At 47.3% G+C, this 19,706-nt stretch overlaps 2 protein-coding genes and 1 long non-coding RNA gene across 3 annotated transcripts; 1 reads left to right on the top strand and 2 right to left on the bottom strand.

Annotated features, from left to right (window-relative positions):
• Window positions 1-218: 218 nt before the first annotated feature.
• LOC103050778 (uncharacterized) lies at window positions 219-3,703 on the bottom strand. Its single transcript, XM_088129503.1, has one exon. It carries the CDS (start codon window positions 2,764-2,766, stop codon window positions 625-627), a length of 2,142 nt encoding a protein of 713 aa, XP_087985629.1. The 5' UTR covers window positions 2,767-3,703; the 3' UTR covers window positions 219-624.
• A 619-nt stretch (window positions 3,704-4,322) lies between these two features.
• On the top strand, window positions 4,323-8,943 carry LOC148213912 (uncharacterized). The gene is made up of 3 exons (XR_015793662.1): window positions 4,323-4,820; window positions 5,304-7,157; window positions 8,165-8,943. It is a non-coding gene; the product is annotated as an uncharacterized LOC148213912 (long non-coding RNA).
• Window positions 8,944-13,824: 4,881 nt separating this feature from the next.
• Window positions 13,825-17,311, bottom strand: LOC112543172 (uncharacterized). The gene is given in 3 exon segments (XM_025177385.2): window positions 13,825-14,089; window positions 14,091-16,643; window positions 16,770-17,311. Coding segments are annotated over 2 exon segments (2,592 nt in total). The 5' UTR covers window positions 16,553-16,643; window positions 16,770-17,311; the 3' UTR covers window positions 13,825-13,959.
• Between the last annotated feature and the right edge of the window lie 2,395 nt (window positions 17,312-19,706).

Below are 19,706 nucleotides of genomic sequence, written 5' to 3'. Positions count from 1 at the left end.
CACGCTCCCCACATTTATAGGGTTTCTCTCCTCTGTCCCCCTTCTGGTGTCTCCAAAATTCAGCAGACTCTACAAATCTTTTATCGCATTCTGGACATTCACAGGGTCTTGTCTCCGGTGTGAACACTCTGATCTCGCACCAGGCTTGATTTGCTGGGAAAACATTTCCCACTGTTAGCTCTCCCAGGTAAACCAGACGAAAGAAAACAAGATGAGCTAATTCTACTTTATTGAAAGCTACATTAACAGAATCTTGCAAGTCTGAAAGCACAAATCTCCCACCCTCCCTATTAACCACCTGCGTAGTTAGGGTGGGTTTTTCCTAAGCTTCTTTCTATGGCCATTACGCAGTTCTGGACTCCTTTCTCTTTTATCTGATGGTTCCCCAGGTGGCATCACTTTCCCTGTCTCGCAAGGCCACCCTCACATTCCATTACATCTACATTCTAGGCACTTTTCATTTTTCTGCCCTCTGTGGGTTTTCTCATGGCTCCAAAGAGATGAACTCTAAGTGAAACATTTTCCACACTCAAGGCATTTATAAGGTGTTATTCCGGTGTGAATCTTCTCATGGACCCAAAGCTGTGAACGCTGAGTAAAGCACTTCCCACACTGCCAGCACTTCTAAGGTTTCTCTCCTATGTGAACTCTCTCATGGTTTCTAAGACATTCTTTGTAAGGGAAAGATTTCCCACATTCCAGACACTGATGAGCTTTTTCTCCAGTATGAATTATCTGATGCTTCAAAAGCGTTTCCTTCCTGGAAAAACATTTATTACACTCCAAGCATTTATGGGGCGTCTCTCCTACATGCATTAGGCGGCTATGATTTCTAAGGGATGATGAATAAGCAAATCCTCTTCCACAGTCTAAACATCTGTAATTTTTTTCCCCCGTGTGAACTTTCATATGACGTGTGAGATTTGACTTCCTACGAAAAAATGTTCCACACTCAATGCATTGATAGGGCTTTTCCCCCGTGTGAATGTTCTGATGTTCCAAAAGTATTGTTTTTCGACAGAAACATTTCCCACATTCTACGCATCTGAATGGTGTCACTCCTGTATGGATTAGGCTGTGATTTCTAAGGGATGATGAATAAGCAAATGCTCTCCCACAGTCTAAACATTTGTAATTTTTTTGCTCCATGTGAACTTTCATATGACGTGTGAGGCCTGATCTCGTACGAAAAAATGTTTCACACTTGATGCATTGATAGGGCTTCTCCCCTGTGTGAATCTTCTGATGTTCTGAAAGTCCGGTCTTTTGAGCAAAATATTTCCCACACTCCCCACATTTATATGGCTTCTCTCCTTTGTGCCTCTTCTGGTGTCTCCGAAGTTCAGAAGAATCGACAAATCGTTTCTCACATTCTGGGCATTCATAGGGTCTGTTTCCGGTGTGGATTCTCTGATGTCTCACCAGGTGTGATTTCTGGAAAAAACATTTCCCACATTCTAGGCACTTTTCATTTTTCTCCCCTCTGTGGATTTTCTCATGGCTCTGGAGAGATGAATTTTGAGTGAAACATTTTCCACACCTGAGACATTTATAAGGCTTTATTCCTGTGTGAAGCTTCTCATGGACCCCAAGATCTGAACTGCGAGTAAAGCCCTTCCCACACTGTCCGCACTTGTAAGGTTTCTCTCCTGTGTGAAGTCTCTTATGGTTTCTAAGATATTCTTTGTAAGGAAAAGATTTCCCACACTCCAGGCATTGATAAGGCTTTTCTCCAGTATGAATTCTCTGATGCCTCAAAAGAGTTGCGTTACTGAAAAAACATTTACTGCATTCCAAGCATTTATGGGGCGTCTCTTCTATATGCATTAAGCTGTGATTTCTAAGGGATGATTGACGAGCAAATGCTCTTCCACAGTCTAAACATTTGTAATTTTTTTCCCCTGTGTGAACTTTCACATGACATCTGAGGGCTGTTGTCGTACGAAAAAATGTTCCACACTCGATGCATTGATAGGGCTTCTCCCCTGTGTGAATTTTCTGATGTTCCCAAAGCCCTCCCTTTTGAGCAAAACATTTACCACATTCCACACAATTGTATGGTTTCTCCCCTGTGTGGATTCTCTGATGAATCAGAAGGTTTGCTGGCGAAATAAAACTTTTCCCACACTCCTCACATTTATACGGTTTATCTCCTCTGTGCCTCATCTTGTGTGTCCGAAGTTCAGAAGAATCCACAAATCGTTTCTCACGTTCAGGGCATTTATAAGGTCTGTCTCCAGTGTGAATTCTCTGATGTCGCACCAGGTTTGATTTCTGGGAAAAACATTTCCCACATTCTAGGCACTTTTTGTTTTTCTCCTCTCTGTGGCTCCGAAGAAATGAACTTCGAGAGAAACTTTTTCCACGCTGAAAGCATTTATAAGGTATAATGCCCCTGTGAACCTTCTCACGGACCCAAAGTTGTGAGTTGCAAGTAAAGCTCTTCCTGCAATGCCAGTACTTGTATGGTTTCTCTCCTATGTGGATTTGCTGATGGGCTCCAAGGTTTGAGCCTTTAGCAAAACGCTTTCCACACTCTCTGCATTTGTAGGGCCTTAGTCCAGGGTGGCTCCTGAGATGTTTGGCAAAGCCCCACACTCCAGGAAAGGATTTCCCACACTCCAAACACAGATGCGATCCATTCCCCGTGTGCTCCTTCTGGTGGATCAAAAGGAGGGACCGGTGAGTAAAGGATTTCCTGCACTCAGAGCATGTGGAGACTCTCCCCAGCTTCCCCTGAGGGTCGAAGGGTTTCTTCCCCTGCATGGTTTCTGGGGGCTGCTCCCTTGCAGGGCTTTCTAACCAGAGACAATTTGCAAGCAAAACTTTTGGCACAAGTTTTTCCAGGCGACACCTGTTGGATGAAGGAAAAAGAAGTGAAGAAGAGAGGAAGTTTCATTTTTCAGCTCCAAAAATAGCTAGGAGACAGTTTACATATGCTACGAAGGTGCCCCCAAACCTCAATTCCTCCCACGCGAATCAAAGCCACACTGGGATTTTTCCTGTCAATCTGACCTGTGATCTCCCCTCCCCGTTTCTTAGCAAGATTAACAAAGTTCCTGTTACTCCCCATTTGCTTGCCTGAACTGTTATGATCTCCGTCTTTTCCTTTCACTCGGTTCGGAGTTGATGCAAATTACATGTGAGACAACCTGCAAGGACCACCACATGACTTGTATGTTAGGTACATACATAGAGATCGAACATCCCATGTAGGCATATGTGGACACAGTTCTTTTTGCCACCACAGACTAATGTGGCCCTCCTCCTAGAATGACTTTCTGTTCTTTCTTTATGGTTTAGGGAGGGTGTAACTCTGTTCCTCAAGGTCTGCAACACTTTATGTTGGGGGCCAATTCAGCCCTCCATTTCCTGAAAGGCAGCCTCATTGCATCCTTTGACAAAAACCTTCCTGAGATGGTCCTATCTGCCAAGGTCAGACTTTGGGCTCAGTCCTCAAGCAGTTTCTTTTGGCTTAATGTCTTGCATCTGCTCAGCCCCTGGAATTACTCCACCAAGGGCGGTAGCTCCACAAATCATGGTTAAACTAATCTTGGTTTAGCCAAGGGATGTGTAACTTCCCAGCTGAAAACACCTCCCAGACTTCCAAGAGTGTGCTACTGGCAAAACCCAACTTTACCGCACTGCCTTTATGTTTTATAAAAATTGAATGTGATTAACGTGGTTTTTCCCCAGGCTCAGATCTCACGAGTTCCCCCTCAGTTCCTTTCCTGGGACGCTCTGCAGGTCTCCGGGGCTGTCCCGGGCAAGGCCGCCGACCGCCACGGACCGCCCCCTCCCCTCCTCTTCCTCTGGCTCCCTCCTCCTCCCTCCCCTCCCTCACACCTCAGCTGCTGCTTCCCTCCCTTTCCCCCAGTCTCTCCAGGGCTTCTCCCACCGCTCGCCAGCAGGGCCGGTTTTGCTGGCCTTAAAGCGGGGAAATCCTCCCTCTCCGTCCAGACGAGGCGCCGAGGAAGGGGGTCCCTCCCGGGCGGGAGAACCGGGCTCAGCCCGGGCCCCCTCCTCCCCTCCGAGGACCCCCGACGGACACGGGAGGCCCGCAGGGGCTGCCGGGACCCTCCGCTCCGCCCTCCAGCGCCGAGGCCGCCCCCCCGCCCCACCCCGCCCGCGGGCCAGGCTCGCTCGGCGCCCCTCAGAGGCTCCGCGTCCGCCCAGCCCGGCCCGGCCCGGGCAGCCCCCCGGCAGGCCTCGCAGCTCCGCAGCCTCCGGGGACGCGGGCCGAGGCGCGGCGCCGCAGCCGCGGTCCTGCCGGCGGGGAAGGCGCTCCGGGCGGGCGCCGCGGGAGGGGAGCCCTACCTGCCCGCAGCCGGGGCCCAGCGAGCCCTCCGAGGGTCCGGCGCCGAGGCGGGGGGCGGGGCTCCGGGGCTGCATTCGGGCCCCGCCTCCTCTGCCAGCCCCGCCCCTCCCGGGAGCCTTGGCCGGCAGGGAAGGGCCTGAGCTCACCATTGGCCCCGCCCCCTGGGCCAGGTCCTCGTCCCCAGCGCGGCTTTTCCTTTGCCGCGGCTTCCCTCGGCCAGCCCGGGCGCCGTTTCCATGGCAGGGAGGGCAGCATCGCGGGCAGCTCTTTCCGCCTCCACCCCGGCCTCGAGGCTGCCGGGCGGGGCTGGCGGGGCTCCCTGGACTCGCCCCCCAGCGCAGATGCTGCCCCTCCTGCCGGGGGGGGACTGAATCCGGACCCTCCGCGCTGGGGAGGGTCGCCCCCCAAAGGTCTCGGTCGGCCACCTGAAGATCTTCGTCGTGCCCCGCATCGCACAGCGAGGGCTCCTCTGCAAGGAGAGCTGTTCCCCGCAAGGAGAAAGGTAGCTCTGAATTTTTCAAGTCAGTCCTGCTCCTGGCGGCTCCCTGTGCAAGTCTCTGCAGTGTTCTTGGCAACATTTTGAGATGTGGTTTGCCTTTGCCTCCTTCTTCCTGGGGCTGAGAGAGAGGGACTGGCCCAAGGTCACCCAGCTGGCTTTGTGCCCAAGGCAGGACTAAAACTCAGGGTCTCCCAGTTGCTAGCCTGAAGCCTGAACCACTACTCCAAACGGGCTCAGGTGCAGCTGGATATCGACTGAGACACCCAGGTCCTTTTCACAGGCGCTCTGCCCCAGATGATCTCTCTCCTCTTTCCACTGAGTTTTCCTACCCAGAGGTCGGCCTTTGCGCTCGTCCCTGTTGAACTTCATCTGGCAGTTTTCTTCCATTTTGGCAGCTTGTCAAGATCTTCCTGAATCACGATTCTATCCCCATTATTTTGTATTGTCTTCAAATAATATAATCCTATTTTCTAATCCCTCTTCCAGGTCATTTATACCTATGTTCAGCATCCTTGTTGGCCTCTGAGGCTTTCTCGTTTCGCTTGTGCAGAGACCAGCAGACTTGGAAGATATGGCCATGCACTCCACAGAGGGGAGCGGGTGTTGCTGGATCGGGACCCAGCAGCCTCCTGCCGGGGCTCCGTTCTGGAGGATTTGGAAATCGTGGCCGGGCTGAGCTCTGAATTGGAGGGCCAGAGGGGAGGTCGTGATGCTTCTTCGGGGAAAGGAGGAAAATTCCACCCAGGGCGGATCTACCTTGGACCATAAAACCCTCTTTCACAATGACTACAGCATAAAGCCTCCCTTGAATATTTAATTATTTAACCAGAGATGATCTTCCACTCATCTTTTTCTTCTTTTGTCCACCTTTCTATCTTTTGTCCAAAGAAATGGTAAAATTCCTGGTGTGAACAGTTTTATCTACCAGGAAGTGGGTTCTTTTTAATTAATTCCATTCTTTTGTTACTTATTCTACATAAATATGCGGATCACTGTTAGAAAATTTATGTCAAGGTATGGCTGAATTAAAGGTGACCTCTTTTCATGTTAGCAAGTGGGAAAATCCAGCCAAAGGAAGAATAATGTAAAGACTGAAGAAGAATGTTCCATATATCAAACACTGGCAAGATTTTTAAAATTACACATTTTAAAAAAATTTCTTAGAATTTCTGAACATCTGAGCTGTTTAACCTTGCTTTGACTTTGCTTTTCCCCACCTCCTTCTTGGGGAGGTTTGGGGGGTGCCTCCTGACCTTTGTATGCATCTGAACTCATCACACCAAAAGGGAAGAGCAAGGTGGGGGGAATAGACTCGGGTTCACAGTCTCTCAGGCAGGCCCCCGTAAGTGGCTGTCTTCATGCAGGGTGGGGGGTATCAGGGTCCTGCCCTCAAACCAGAGGGGGCCAGAGGAAGGAGCTTTCAAACCCTTCCCAGCAGAAGAGTGAGGGGAGCAGATGCAGGGCTGATCATTATTTGTAATATTAGCAGCCTGTTTGGACCGCAGTGAGATTGCAGGCTCTGATTTGGGCTACCAGTGGAGGATCTCAGGTCTGAATTCGACCTGTTTCTGCTTTCAGGGAGGCCACGAATAAAGAATCCTCAAGGTCAGCCTTCTCCACCCTGGTATCCTCCCAGCATGTCAGACTACAACTCCCAGGGCTCCCAGACCCACATGGGACTTCCTAGAGTTTTAGCCCAACACAGGGAAGGCTGTGGCTGTGGACTCAATGGATCCTCCGCATCCAGAGACAGTCTACCTCTGAACCCAGTTTGCTTGGGAACAACAGTAGGAGATTGCTTTTCTTCTCGTGTCCTCTTCAGGAATATCCTTTTCCCCCATAGGTTCAAGGAAAATAATGGAGAAAATTCTGTGAAATAATATTGCGGGGGTGGGGGGGAAGCATGCTGCTTGCTGTCCCTTGTGAATGTTTCTCTGCTTTGCTTTTTGGCTGCTTTGCTGGACTAGAAGAGGCTTTGACCTGGTCTAAGAGGACATCCAAAATTGTGTTGGGAGTGAGGACCTTCCTGGTGCATTTAATCTGGCCACCTTCCATCTTCTCTCCTGCAGGGACAAATCTGCCTTGGAAATGCAGAATAACCTCCCCTTGCGCGTGACCCATCCTCTCCCGTAGCCCTTCTGGGCGACAGAAGCCACTGTCTGCCCAGTTCACATGAGCACAAAGGAGCAGGTCATCCTGGAGCAGTTCTTGGCCATCCTGCCCCAGGAGATGCAGAGCTGGGTCAGGGAGGGCGGACCAGAGACCTGCGCCCAAGCGGTGGCCCTGGCCGAGGACTTCCTGTGGAGTCAGGAGGAGCCCAGAGGCTGCTGGGAAGAAAAGGTGAGTCAGGTAACCACCTGGAGTACACTCAGGAGGGGTCAGGTGACCTCCAGCCTTGTGATGACCATGGAAATGTATTGACTTAGCTTAAAAGTTTCTGTCTTGGTGTGGTGCTTTCTGTTACACAATCTTAACACAAAGTTATAGGTGTGTTTGGAAAACTCAACAACAAAAAAGAACAAATAGAAAACTTAAGGATGCCCACTGATGGTATAACAAGTTGGTCCCCAACCTGCAGAATTAAAGAACACCATCCAGGAAGGGTGGAGAAGATCTAAGAGACATGATCTCCATCTTCACGTATTTGAAGTGCTGTCCAATAGCTGACTAAATTGTCCTATATTGCTCCTGGCATGTATAAATCTTGCTTGTATTTGAACCTCTGCAGTTCACCTAAATTGAAGCACTTCTAAGTAGGTATCAGTGTATTTAGCAAGATATTCTCCTCACCAAGCCTCTGAAAAGACAAGAAGCCTGGCCTGAGCGAAGCAGGCCTTCCCTCGGGAACTGGCATTATAAAGATACACTGCTTCTGAACATGGAAGCTCCATCTAGCCACCAAGAGGCATATCCTCCTCTAGGAATTGGCCCTTTTTAAAGTCTCAGCTTTCCTGATGGATGGATCAGTTTCAAAAACAAATTTATAAGATGTGTCTTTTTCTTCAAAGACGTTTTCATGTCTAAACGCACAACTTTTCAGGATATTAATTAGTATACTTAAAACAAATGAAAGACAAGGCAAACAGGTCAACTAGATTATATATAGCATGACTGTATTTAGCATGACTAAAGTCAAACTTGCCAAGCTCTTATCCTTAAGCAGCTACTAAAAGGAGGATCTTGAAAGGTGTTCAGGATCTGCACCTTTTTACTTGAAATTTATGAAGATGTTACATGGTATGTTCAAATATTTACAAGCTTTCCAAATCGTGAGGGAAAAACTCCTATGACCGTTTTTGAATTTACACTCCACTAAGGGGTCTGCACGGCACTGCTTTGTTTTCAAGGAGGACACCATTGACACACCGTACTGAACGTTGGACACAAAAGCCGGGATCGTATGAAATACCGATGCCTGACGTAGTAAATCAGACGGCAGCGTAAGCTCATGGCCTGCTTTGTCCAGCTTGGAAGGGCGAGGGCCAAGTTGCCACAACCCAACCAGCCCCCACTTTCCCTCCTCCATTTGGGACTGTGCAAGTGGAATCCTTTAAATATTCAAAACAGCCCAAGTCCAAGAAGTTTTATTCCCTTAAACCAGAGTTTCTCCACCTTAGCAACATTAAGATATGTAGGCTTCAATTCCTAGACTTCCCCAGCCAGCATGCTGACTGAGGAATTCTGGGAATTAAAGTCCACACATCTTAACGTTGCCCATACATAGAAACACGATGGATTCTGCAGTCCCCAAATTTGGCCCATTTTAAAACACAGCAGGCAAATTCAGTGGTTGCTAGTTTGGGGGCTGGTTTGCTACCTCCTGAATCCCAGTCAGGGCGTCTTCAGTGCCACCTGCGAGGGAGCGATGGGGGACGAGAGCCATCGGCCTTTGGGCCTTCCTTACCAGCCGCCCGAAGGCTCTGCTTGGCCACCGGATCACCCAGGGAGGGGGACCGAATGGGTCTGCGTGGCCCGATGCAGCGTCAACTCCTGAAGGGAGGGGGTCAAGAATAACTGTAGTTGCCTCTGGGAGGTACCACAGGGGTGGAAAGAGGGAACCACCAGCATTTCTGCATTCCCTAGAATCCCCCGGAGTGAGTGCCCCCTCTGGCCAATTGGCCACGATTCATGGGCAGGGCTGGAGGGGGTTAGGCGGAGATGGGGAGAGTCTGGCGGGTGCCTCAATCCTTGTGCAGGCTTAAACAATCAATGACTCCTGTTTGAGAAACCAGCCCCCCGTGTCACTGCACTTTGGGAATGCAGCACGTCTGCAGCGTGGCCTCAGCTCAGACATGCACCCCGCTGAACCCCCAAGATGTCTGACGCTCATTGGCTCTTCCCATCTCCCGTCTTTTGAGCGCTGGCCTGGAAAATCCTCGGCCAAAGCCACAGACTGCAGGCAATTGGCTGGATCACCTTCCCAAACTCAGCGCTCCATGTCTGGGGACAGGATGGCCAGGAACTGCACCAGGACCAGCATCTCCAAGACCTGCACCTCTAAAAACCTGAAGTGCTCAGGAATTCTTTTCTTAAAAATTAATATTTATCGGATAATTTTTTTAAAGAATAAAAAGATACAAATTTAGATAACAAAGAAAAATAGTAAGTAAATAAATAAAAGAAGAGGCAGAAAAGAAAGAAAAAGATATAAAGAAGCAGTTTCCAGTCTTCTTTACAGCAGTTATAAATGCGATTATATTTTATTCTCTAAGGTTACATCATAACTCCCTTCTTTCCATATTCTACCTTTTCTAATCATCAAACCCATAAATCACAAGGTCATTTTTTTCCATTTTCAGCAAAAAGTTCATAAAGGGTTTCCAGTCACTAATAAATGTAGTTATTGTCTTTTCCCTAATCAGACAAGTCATGTTTGCCCTTTCTGCATATTCTGTCGCTGTCGCCAATCACTTGTCCCTTGTGGGTATTTCAGAATCTTTCCATCTTTATGCATATCATAAAGTCACCATGTACAAAAACAATCTTCCATAAGTCTTTTCTAGTTGTCTGTCCATTAGTCCCAGCAAGAAAAGGTCTGGTTTCAGTCGAATATTAATCTTTAAAATGCTTTGTATTGCTATATGTATTTGAGCCCAAACTTTTCTAGCTGTTTTACAAGTCCACTGAACATGATAAAAAGACTCTTCATATTTTCCACATTTCCAACATAGATTTGAAGTACCTTTATACCTTCTAGATACTTTTTCTGGTGTCATATACCAATAGTACATCATTTTATAAAAATTCTCTTTTAAATTGTAACACAATGAGAATGTCAGTCCTTTCAGCCCCATATTTTCCCATTGCTCCATCTGTACATTCTAACCAAAGGTCTTGGCCCATTTTATCACACACTCTTTAAATTGTTCTTCTTCCGTTTCAAATTTCAGTAAAAGTTTATACATTTCAGCAACTACAAGTTCATCATTTGCACATACGGTAATTCAGTTTCAAATTCTGTCTTATGTTGTTCAGTTCCAAATGTCCTTTTGCCTACTTTCAATCCTTCCCTTAACTGTACATAGGAGAACCATTGAGAACTAAATCCCTCGACAGTCAACTGGTCTCGACTTCATCTTGTGTTCTCCGTGTTTTTGTTCTAACAACTCTCGATATGTTAACCGTTTCTCTTTGTCTGCTGTTTCTTTTCTATAAAATGCTTCTTGTGCTGAGACCCAAAAGGACATTTGCAGACACAGCCTGGGTTGGTAACTATTCCATATTCTCAATATGGCACTGAGGATAATGATTTTTAAAGTCTACATTAACCTTCACTTTATCATACCATAACAAACCATGCCATCCAAACCTCAGGTCATGACCTTTTAGTTTTAAAATTCTCTTACTTCTCAGCAACACCCACTTTTTTGTCCAGCCCAAACAGCAGGCTGCAAAGTACCATCTCCACTCAGGCAATCCCAGTCCTCCTCTTTCCTTTGTGTCTTGAAGAGTTTTAGATTTAACTCTTGGTTTTTTCCCTTGCCATATAAACCTAGATATATCTTTCTGCCATTGCTTAAATGGTGCCTCAGTTGTCAAGATAGGTATTTTTAGAAATACTTCCCATCGTAACCTATCCTTGATTTCATTCCATATTTTCACAGAATTATTTTGAAATAACATACAATTCATATTAGTCAGAGTAATACCCAACTGTTTTCCTTTTACCTCAATCTTAAAATCATTTTTCCATCAATTCTATTTGGTCTTCCATTTTCATATTTTTGGTTAACATCTTTGTATTTTGGCTATTCATTTTAATGCACCAAAATCCTTTAATTTTTCCATTAAAGGGGCTTTCAAAATTACCACCAAATTCCTTCCAAAGGGGCTTCCAAAATTGCTACCAAATCATCAGCAAATGCCCTTAGTTTATATATTTCTCTTTTCATCTCAAGCAATTCTCTCATCCTGTCTTAAACCTCTATTCAATACTTTAAGAGCTAGAATCTGGCATTCAGGAATTCTAAAAAATAAAAATGAATTCAGCTTTTTTATGTCAGAGAGGACTATTCTTCAGTGTTTATTCCTCCTTTGGCTGGATTTTCCTACTTGCTAACATGACTGGACTTTCCCCTTAATTCAGCCCTACATTGATATGGCTTTTTTAATTCCCATCCCCATATTTATAATTCCTGCTTGTAGAATAAGAAAAGGGAATTCGTTAAAAAAAAACCCCACTTCCTGGTGGATAAAACCTTTCACACCCTGGAATTTCAACCTCTCTCCCTCCAATATTCCATGGAGACTTTACAGCATAGACATTGGGCATGTGTTTTTTTTGGTCCGAAGTAGACCGTCCCTGGCTGGAAGTTTTCTCCTTTTCCTTAAGCATCCTGATCTTTCTCTGGTTCTTCAACATGGACTTCCTCACTTTACCATCTTAGCTTCTGTCTACTGCACTGTAGGATACTTAATTATTTATTGGATTTGTTAAAACTGCCCAATTCCAAAAAGACTCTTGGTGGCTTACAAGAGGTTAGTGCAACTCCTTTCTCTTTGTAATTTTTCTGTGTGAAGCTCCTGAAAAAATCCTTTATTTTTAACTAGGCACATGATTTTCTTTTATACCATCTTGCCAGGCCTAAGACACTCCCTTTAATTGTGGTTTTTTCAGAGGCTGGACTCAGCTAAGAGGGCACACCTGGACATCCTTCGCTACTCTTGCAAAGCCTGACAGTGTTGGATGGGAGACCACCAGGAGCTCTAGGATGAGCTGGGAGGTAAATATATATCCAAGAGGACAGTGGGATCTCCCTTTTGTTTAGTCGCAGTGAAATCACAAGGCAACTTCTGTGACCTATCTTTACCTTAGGAGCCTAAACAGGGTTTCCTTCTGTTCTGGGGAAGGATCTCTTCAGGGTTCTGAATACCAAAGTACAAATGAGGGCAGGTAGGGGTTGTGGTGGAGACATTTAGTTACCTGTCATTTGAGCAATCTCCGCCCGCCCATAGCATTTCTGTAATGTCTCACAGATGCTATGTGATGAAAACGTTTTCCTCACTGTTTAACACACTGCTCAAGAATTATGAGCTTGTGTTTATTAAGAGATTTTTTGGTGTAATTTTTTTCCACACTCCAAACATTGAGGTCTTTTTCCTATGCGGCCTTGCAAATGCATGGAAAATATTGCCTTTTTAGCATATGATTTCCCACATACCCAAGCACTTGTGGGATTTCTTTCCAGTATGGATCCTCTGGTGTGGAAACAAACATGATGTCTGCTTAAGCATTTGTGGGGCCTCCCCTGCGTGGACACTTTGGAGTGGAAGAAGCGCACCTAACTAGCATGCATCAGCATGCATGCATCATCTTTATTTCGGTCATTGACCAATAAAAATAGATACAATAAAACAGACAACAATATTACCCCTTTCATCAATAACTACTAGCAACCATTTGTGGGCGAAGCTTACACATTATGTGGCAAAATTTTGCAACTTTTAAAGAAATAGATCTGTCTTGATTATTTAACAAATAATGCAAGTAAAAATTATCGGAATGCCCGGGGAATTTAAATAAAAGAGGGGTAATCAGCTGAAAGCGAATGTCCCTATAATACTGACAATACAAAAGAACATGGACTGTGGTTTCAATGGCACCTGTACCACAGGGGCAGTATCGAATATCCTAAGGGATTTTCCTGTATTTTCCTGTATGAGACTGGTTTGTTCACTAGAATTTGGTTATTTGCAATTATATTATGGGTAAAACCATCAGTTTCTGCTTGGGCTTCTGTATCTAAGATCCTTTGCCTTTGTAGTGACCTGGCTCGGTCAAATAACTAGGAAAAATATTTGCCACACTAGAAGCATCAATAGGATTTCTCCTATGTGACCTCTTTCATGCACAGCAAGATATTCTGTCTGGGAAAAAGTGTTTCCCACACGCCAAACATTCACACACTCTATATCTTTTCTGCATTCCTTGGTGGCTCCAGAGGTCCAACTGACCTTCCAACAATTTTCCACATTCCAAACATGTAAACGCTTTTCCCCTTGTGAGCTATCTGATGTTTGTCTAAGACTGATTTCTCTACAAACCATTTCTCACACTCCTCATACTTGTGTTTCCTCCTGTGTGGACTCTCTGATGAGTCACTAACCCTGCTTCCTGATCAAAACATTCCCAAGCATTTAGGGGGTGTCTCTCCTATATGCATTAGGCAGCTGTGATTTCTAAGGAATGACTGACAAGAAAATGCTCTCCCACAGTCTAAACGTTTGTAATCGTTTCCCCTGTGTGAACTTTCATATGATTTCTAAGGGCTAATCCACTATGAAAAAATGTTCCACATTTGGTGCATAGATAGGGCTTTTCCTGTGATGGACTGGAATGGAGGAAGGGGGGTGAAAACGGGGTTCTCATCTCCAGAGCAATGCTCTGGAGATAAGCGGAGAAAGCTGGCGCATCCCTAAACATTCCAGAAGATAGTGAATAGCTGTGCCTGGGAACTAGTGGTGAGTCTGAGATGATTTCTGTAAACAGGCGCTGGCTAATAAACCTTGCTGATTGAACCTACATGGTCTCCAGGAGTTATTTGGGCTAGGCCTGACATTTCCCCTGTGTGAGTTTTCTGATGTTTACAAAGTCCTGCCTTTTGAGCAAAACACTTCCCACATTCTATACATCTGTATGGCTTTACTCCTGTATGGACCCTACGATGCATTCCAAGCTGTTGTTTTCGGGAAAAGCATTTCCCGCACTCCCCACATTTATATGGCTTCTCCCCTGTATGGATTCTCTGATGAATCCGAACCTGCGTTGCTGAAGTAAAACTTTTCTCACACTCTCCACATTTATAGGGTTTTTCTCCTCTGTGCCTCCTGAACTGATGTCTCCGAAGTTCAGCAGACTCCACAAATCTTTTATCACATTCTGTGCATTCATAGGGTCTGTCTCCGGTGTGAATTCTCTGATGTCGCACCAGGTGCGATTTCTGGGAGAAACATCTCCCACATTCTAGGCACTTTTTGGTTTTTTCCCCTCTGTGTGATTTTATTCCTGTGTGAAGCTTCTCATGAACTGTAAGCTTTGATTTCCAAGTAAAACGCTTCTCACATTGCCCACACTTGTAAGGTTTCTCTCCTGTGTGAAGTCTCTCGTGGCTTCTAAGATATTCTTTGTGAGCAAAAGATTTCCCACACTCTAGACACTGGTAAGATTTTTCTGTGGTATGAATTCTCTGATGCTTCAAAAGAGTATCTTTCCTGGAAAAACATCTATCACACTCCAAGCATTTATGGGGCTTCTCTGCTATATGCATTAGGCTATGATTTCTAAGGGATGATGAATAAGCAAATGCTCTCCCACAGTCTAAACATTTGTAATCTTTTTCCTCTGTGTGAATTTTCATATGACATGTGAGGTTTGATTTCCTACGAAAATATGTTCCACACTTGATGCATTGATAGGGTTTCTCCCCTCTGTGAATCTTCTGATGTTCTGAAAGTACTGTCTTTTGACAGAAGCTTTTCCCACACTCTTCGCATTTATAGGGTTTCTCTCCTTTGTGCCTCATCTGGTGTCTCCGAAGTTCAGAAGAATCCACAAATCGTTTTTCACATTCTGGGCATTCATAGGGTCTGTCACCAGTGTGAATTCTCTGATGTCGTACCAGGCTTGATTTGTTGGAAAAACATTTCCCACATTCTAGACACATTTTGTTTTTCTCCCCTCTGTGTGTTTTTTCATGGCTCCGAAGAGATGAACTCCAAGTGAAACATTTTCCACACTCAAGGCACTTATAAGGTTTTATTCCTGTGTGAATCTTCTCATGGGCACGAAGTTGTGAGTTGCAAGTAAAGCACTTCCCACACTGCCCACACTTGTAAGGTTCCTCTCCTGTGTGAAGCCTCTCATGGTTTCTAAGATACTCTTTGTGAGGAAAAGATTTCCCACACTCCACACATTGATAAGGTTTTTCTCCAGTATGAATTCTCTGATGCCTCAAAAGAGTCTCTTTTCTGGACAAACATTTACCACACTCCAAGCATTTATGGGGCGTCTCACCTATATGCATTAGGCTGTGATTTCTAAGGGATATTTGGCGAGCAAATGATCTCCCACAGTCTAAACATTTGTAATTTTTTTCCCCTGTGTGAACTTTCATATGACATCTGAGGGCTGTTGTCGTACGAAAAAATGTTCCACACTCGATGCATTGATAGGGCTTCTCCCCTGTGTGAATTTTCTGATGTTCCCAAAGTCCTCCCTTTTGAGCAAAACATTTCCCACATTCCACACAATTATATGGTTTCTCTCCTGTGTGGATTCGCTGATGAATCAGAATCTGAGCTGGCGAAATAAAACTTTTGCCACACTCCTCACATTTATACGGTTTCTCTGCTCTGTGCCTCATTTGGTGTCTCCGAAGTTCAGAAGAATCCACAAATTGTTTTTTACATTCTGGGCATTCATATGGTGTATCTCCGGTGTGAATTCTCTGATGTCGCACCAGATTTGATTTGGTAGACAAACATTTCCCACATTCTAGGCACTTTTCATTTTTCTCCCCTCTGTGTGTTTTCTCATGGCTCCGAAGATATGAACTTCGAGTGAAACATTTTCCACACTCGAAGCATTTATAAGAAATTTTTCCTGCGTGAAGTTTCTCATAGACCCAAAGCTGCGGATTACCAGCAACGCTCTTTCCACATTGCATGTATTTGTAAGGTTTCTCTCCTGTGTGACGTTTCTCATGGGTCTTAAGGGTCGATTTTTCATTGAATGATTTGCCATACTCCAGACTTTTATAAGGTTGTTCTCTGGTATGGATTTGCTGATGTTTAAGAAACTCTGACATTTGAGAAAAGCACAGCCCACACTGCACACACTTGCAGGCCTTCTCTTCAGTTGGGCTGTTCCGAGGCCTAGAAAGACACCATCTCTCAGGAAAACTTTTGCGGCACTTCCAGCATTCCTGAGGCCTCTTTTCCCGGTGGATTCGCTGATGGGCTCCAAGGTCCGAGCCTTTAGCAAAACGCTTTCCGCACTCTCTGCATTTGTAGGGCCTTAGTCCGGGGTGGCTCCTGAGATGCTTGGCAAAGTCCCACACTCCAGGAAAGGATTTCCCACACTCCAAACACAGATGTGATCCATTCCCTGTGTGCACCGTCTGGTGGATCAAAAGGAGAGACCGGTGAGTAAAGGATTTCCCGCACTGAGAGCATGTGGTGAGTCTTCCCAGCTTCCCCTGAGAGGGGGTTCGGTTGAAGGGTTTCCCCCCCTGCATGGTTTCCGGGGGCTGCTCCCTTGCAGGGCTTTCTAACCAGAGACAATTTGCAAGCAAAACATTGGCCACAGGTTTTTCCAGTCAGCACCTGCTGGATGAAGGAAAAAGTGAAGAAGTGAGGAAGTTTCATTGTCCAGCTCCAAAAATAGCCCAAACAATAGCTAGGAGACCCCTTACATGAGCTATGCAGGTGTCCCCAAACCTCGATTCCACCTACCTGAATCTAAGGAACGCTGGGATTTTCCCTGTGAATCTGACCTGAGATCTCCCCTCTCTGTTTCTTAGCACGGTGGGAGGGAGACACGCTGCAAGGATATACCATCTATATGTATGTGTTAGATTATCCATACATATAGATCATATATCCCATGTAGGTATATGTGGACACGGTTCTTTTTGCCACTACAGACTAACATGGCCCTCCTCCTAGAATCACTTCCTGTTCCTTTATGGTTTAGGGAGGGCATAAATCTATTCCTGAAGGTCTGCAATACTTCATGTTGCGGGCCAATTCAGCCCTCCATTTCTGAAAGGCAGCCTCGTCTCCCCAAGAATGTCCTACCTGCCCAGGTCAGACTTTGGGCTCAGCCCTCAAACAGATGCTTTTCGCATCCACCCAACCCTGGAATTACTCCACCAAGGATGCTAGGTCCACAAATCATGATTAAACCAATCATGGTTTAGCCAAGGGGCGTGTAGCTTCCCAGCTGAAAACAGCTCCAGACAAGGTGCTGAGGAAGGGGGTCCCTCCCGGGCGGGAGAACCAGGCTCAGCCCGGGCCCCCGACGGACACGAGAGGCCCGCAGGGGCCGCCGGGACCCTCCGCTCCGCCCTCCAGCGCCGAGGGCTCCCCCCCTCCCCTCCCCTCCCGCGGGCCAGGCTCGCTCGGCGCCCCTCAGAGGCTCCGCGTCCGCCCAGCCCGGCCCGGCCCGGGCAGCCCCCCGGCAGGCCTCGCAGCTCCGCAGCCTCCGGGGACGCGGGCCGAGGCGCGGCGCCGCAGCCGCGGTCCTGCCGGCGGGGAAGGCGCTCTGGGCGGGCGGCCGGGCCGGCCTGGCGCCGCGGGAGGGGAGCCCTACCTGCCCGCAGCCGGGGCCCAGCGAGCCCTCCGAGGGTCCGGCGCCGAGGCGGGGGGCGGGGCTCCGGGGCTGCATTCGGGCCCCGCCTCCTCTGCCAGCCCCGCCCCTCCCGGGAGCCTTGGCCGGCAGGGAAGGGCCTGAGCCCACCATTGGCCCCGCCCCCTGGGCCAGGTCCTCGTCCCCAGCGCGGCTGTTCCTTTGCCGCGGCTTCCCTCGGCCAGCCCGGGCGCCGTTTCCATGGCAGGGAGGGCAGCATCGCGGGCAGCTCTTTCCGCCTCCACCCCGGCCTCGAGGCTGCCGGGCGGGGCTGGCGGGGCTCCCGGGACTCGCCCCCCAGCGCAGATGCTGCCCCTCCTGGCGGGGGGGGACTGAATCCGGACCCTCCGCGCTGGGGAGGGTCGCCCCCCAAAGGTCTCGGTCGGCCACCTGAAGATCTTCGTCGTGCCCCGCATCGCACAGCGAGGGCTCCTCTGCAAGGAGAGCTGTTCCCCGCAAGGAGAAAGGTAGCTCTGAATTTTTCAAGTCAGTCCTGCTCCTGGCGGCTCCCTGTGCAAGTCTCTGCAGTGTTCTTGGCAACATTTTGAGATGTGGTTTGCCTTTGCCTCCTTCTTCCTGGGGCTGAGAGAGAGGGACTGGCCCAAGGTCACCCAGCTGGCTTTGTGCCCAAGGCAGGACTAAAACTCAGGGTCTCCCAGTTGCTAGCCTGAAGCCTGAACCACTACTCCAAACGGGCTCAGGTGCAGCTGGATATCGACTGAGACACCCAGGTCCTTTTCACAGGCGCTCTGCCCCAGATGATCTCTCTCCTCTTTCCACTGAGTTTTCCTACCCAGAGGTCGGCCTTTGCGCTCGTCCCTGTTGAACTTCATCTGGCAGTTTTCTTCCATTTTGGCAGCTTGTCAAGATCTTCCTGAATCACGATTCTATCCCCATTATTTTGTATTGTCTTCAAATAATATAATCCTATTTTCTAATCCCTCTTCCAGGTCATTTATACATATGTATTTCTAAAATTCTGTTTTCACTTTGTCATTATGGTGTACTGGGTGTAGATTAATGAGAAAAAAAATGAATTTGAGCAATTGTAGTATCAGGCTGCAACATAACAAAATTGAAAAAAGTGAAGGGGGTCTGAATACTTTCCGAATGCACTGTATATCAAACACGGGCATATCAGTCAGACAGCCGCAAGCGCCATCTTAACTTTTTTGACTTCCCTGCCACGCAGATGCCCCCAAATCCCAGTTCAATCCCCGGCATCTCTAGCTACGACTGGGCAAGAGGACTGTCCCAAACGCTAGGTGGGATAGAGTGGGGGGGGCGACCGGTGGGCCAAGGGGTTCGGACCCAGACCATCCCCTGCTTCATAGTTCTCCAGCATGACCTCCCGGTGCAGCCCCCGCTCTCTGGAACATCCTGCCCCCTTGGTGCGATTGGCCCCCTCCCTCCTGGCCTTCCGAAGGGCCTTGAAGACCTGGCTTTGTCACTTGGCCTGGTGTGGGGAGGGAATGCTTCAAGCAGGTGGATGGCTAGCCCCATAGTGGCCAGCTGTCCGCAGCCTGATTGTCTATCTTCTTGGATTTTCCTTTTTTAGTATTGTTTTAATTCTGGATGTATTATGTTTTAGATATATTTATAGTTTTAATGTTTTTGTAAGTCGCCCAGAGTCCCCTATTGTGGGGGAGATGGGCGGGGGAGAAATCCAATAATAAAATAATAAATAAAATAAATTTTGAGCCCGATCATTTATGCCTTGGGTGAGAACTCTGGGTCTGTAATCCATTTGTCTGTTTTCTTGGCTGTCCATGGAGTCTTCTCCAACGCTAAACTTCGGAAGCGTCAATACTCTTCCTATCCTGCTTCTTCAAAATCCAACATTCGCTTCTATATTACGCCACAGGGAATACCTTGGCTGGAGAATTCTGGGAGTTGAAGTGCACACTCCTATGATCGTTTTTGAATTTACATGCCATTAAGGGGTCTGCACAGTACTGCTTTGTTTTTCTTAAGGACACTGTTGACACAAGATACCAAACATTGGCCTCAAAAGCTGGGTTCAAATGAAATAGCTAGGCCCG

Source organism: Python bivittatus, unplaced genomic scaffold (genome assembly GCF_059951505.1).
Source record: "Python bivittatus isolate LINGU-HERP-01145 unplaced genomic scaffold, Pbiv_v1 ctg000810_np1212, whole genome shotgun sequence".
Taxonomy (NCBI): Eukaryota; Metazoa; Chordata; class Lepidosauria; order Squamata; family Pythonidae; genus Python; species Python bivittatus.
Note: the sequence above shows the minus strand (reverse complement) of the source record. Positions and strands in the feature narration are given on the sequence as shown.

Bases quoted from the DNA above. Each gene is read 5' to 3' on its own strand.
- LOC103050778 (XM_088129503.1), bottom strand. From the start codon at position 2,766: ATGCAGGGGAAGAAACCCTTCGACCCTCAGGGGAAGCTGGGGAGAGTC.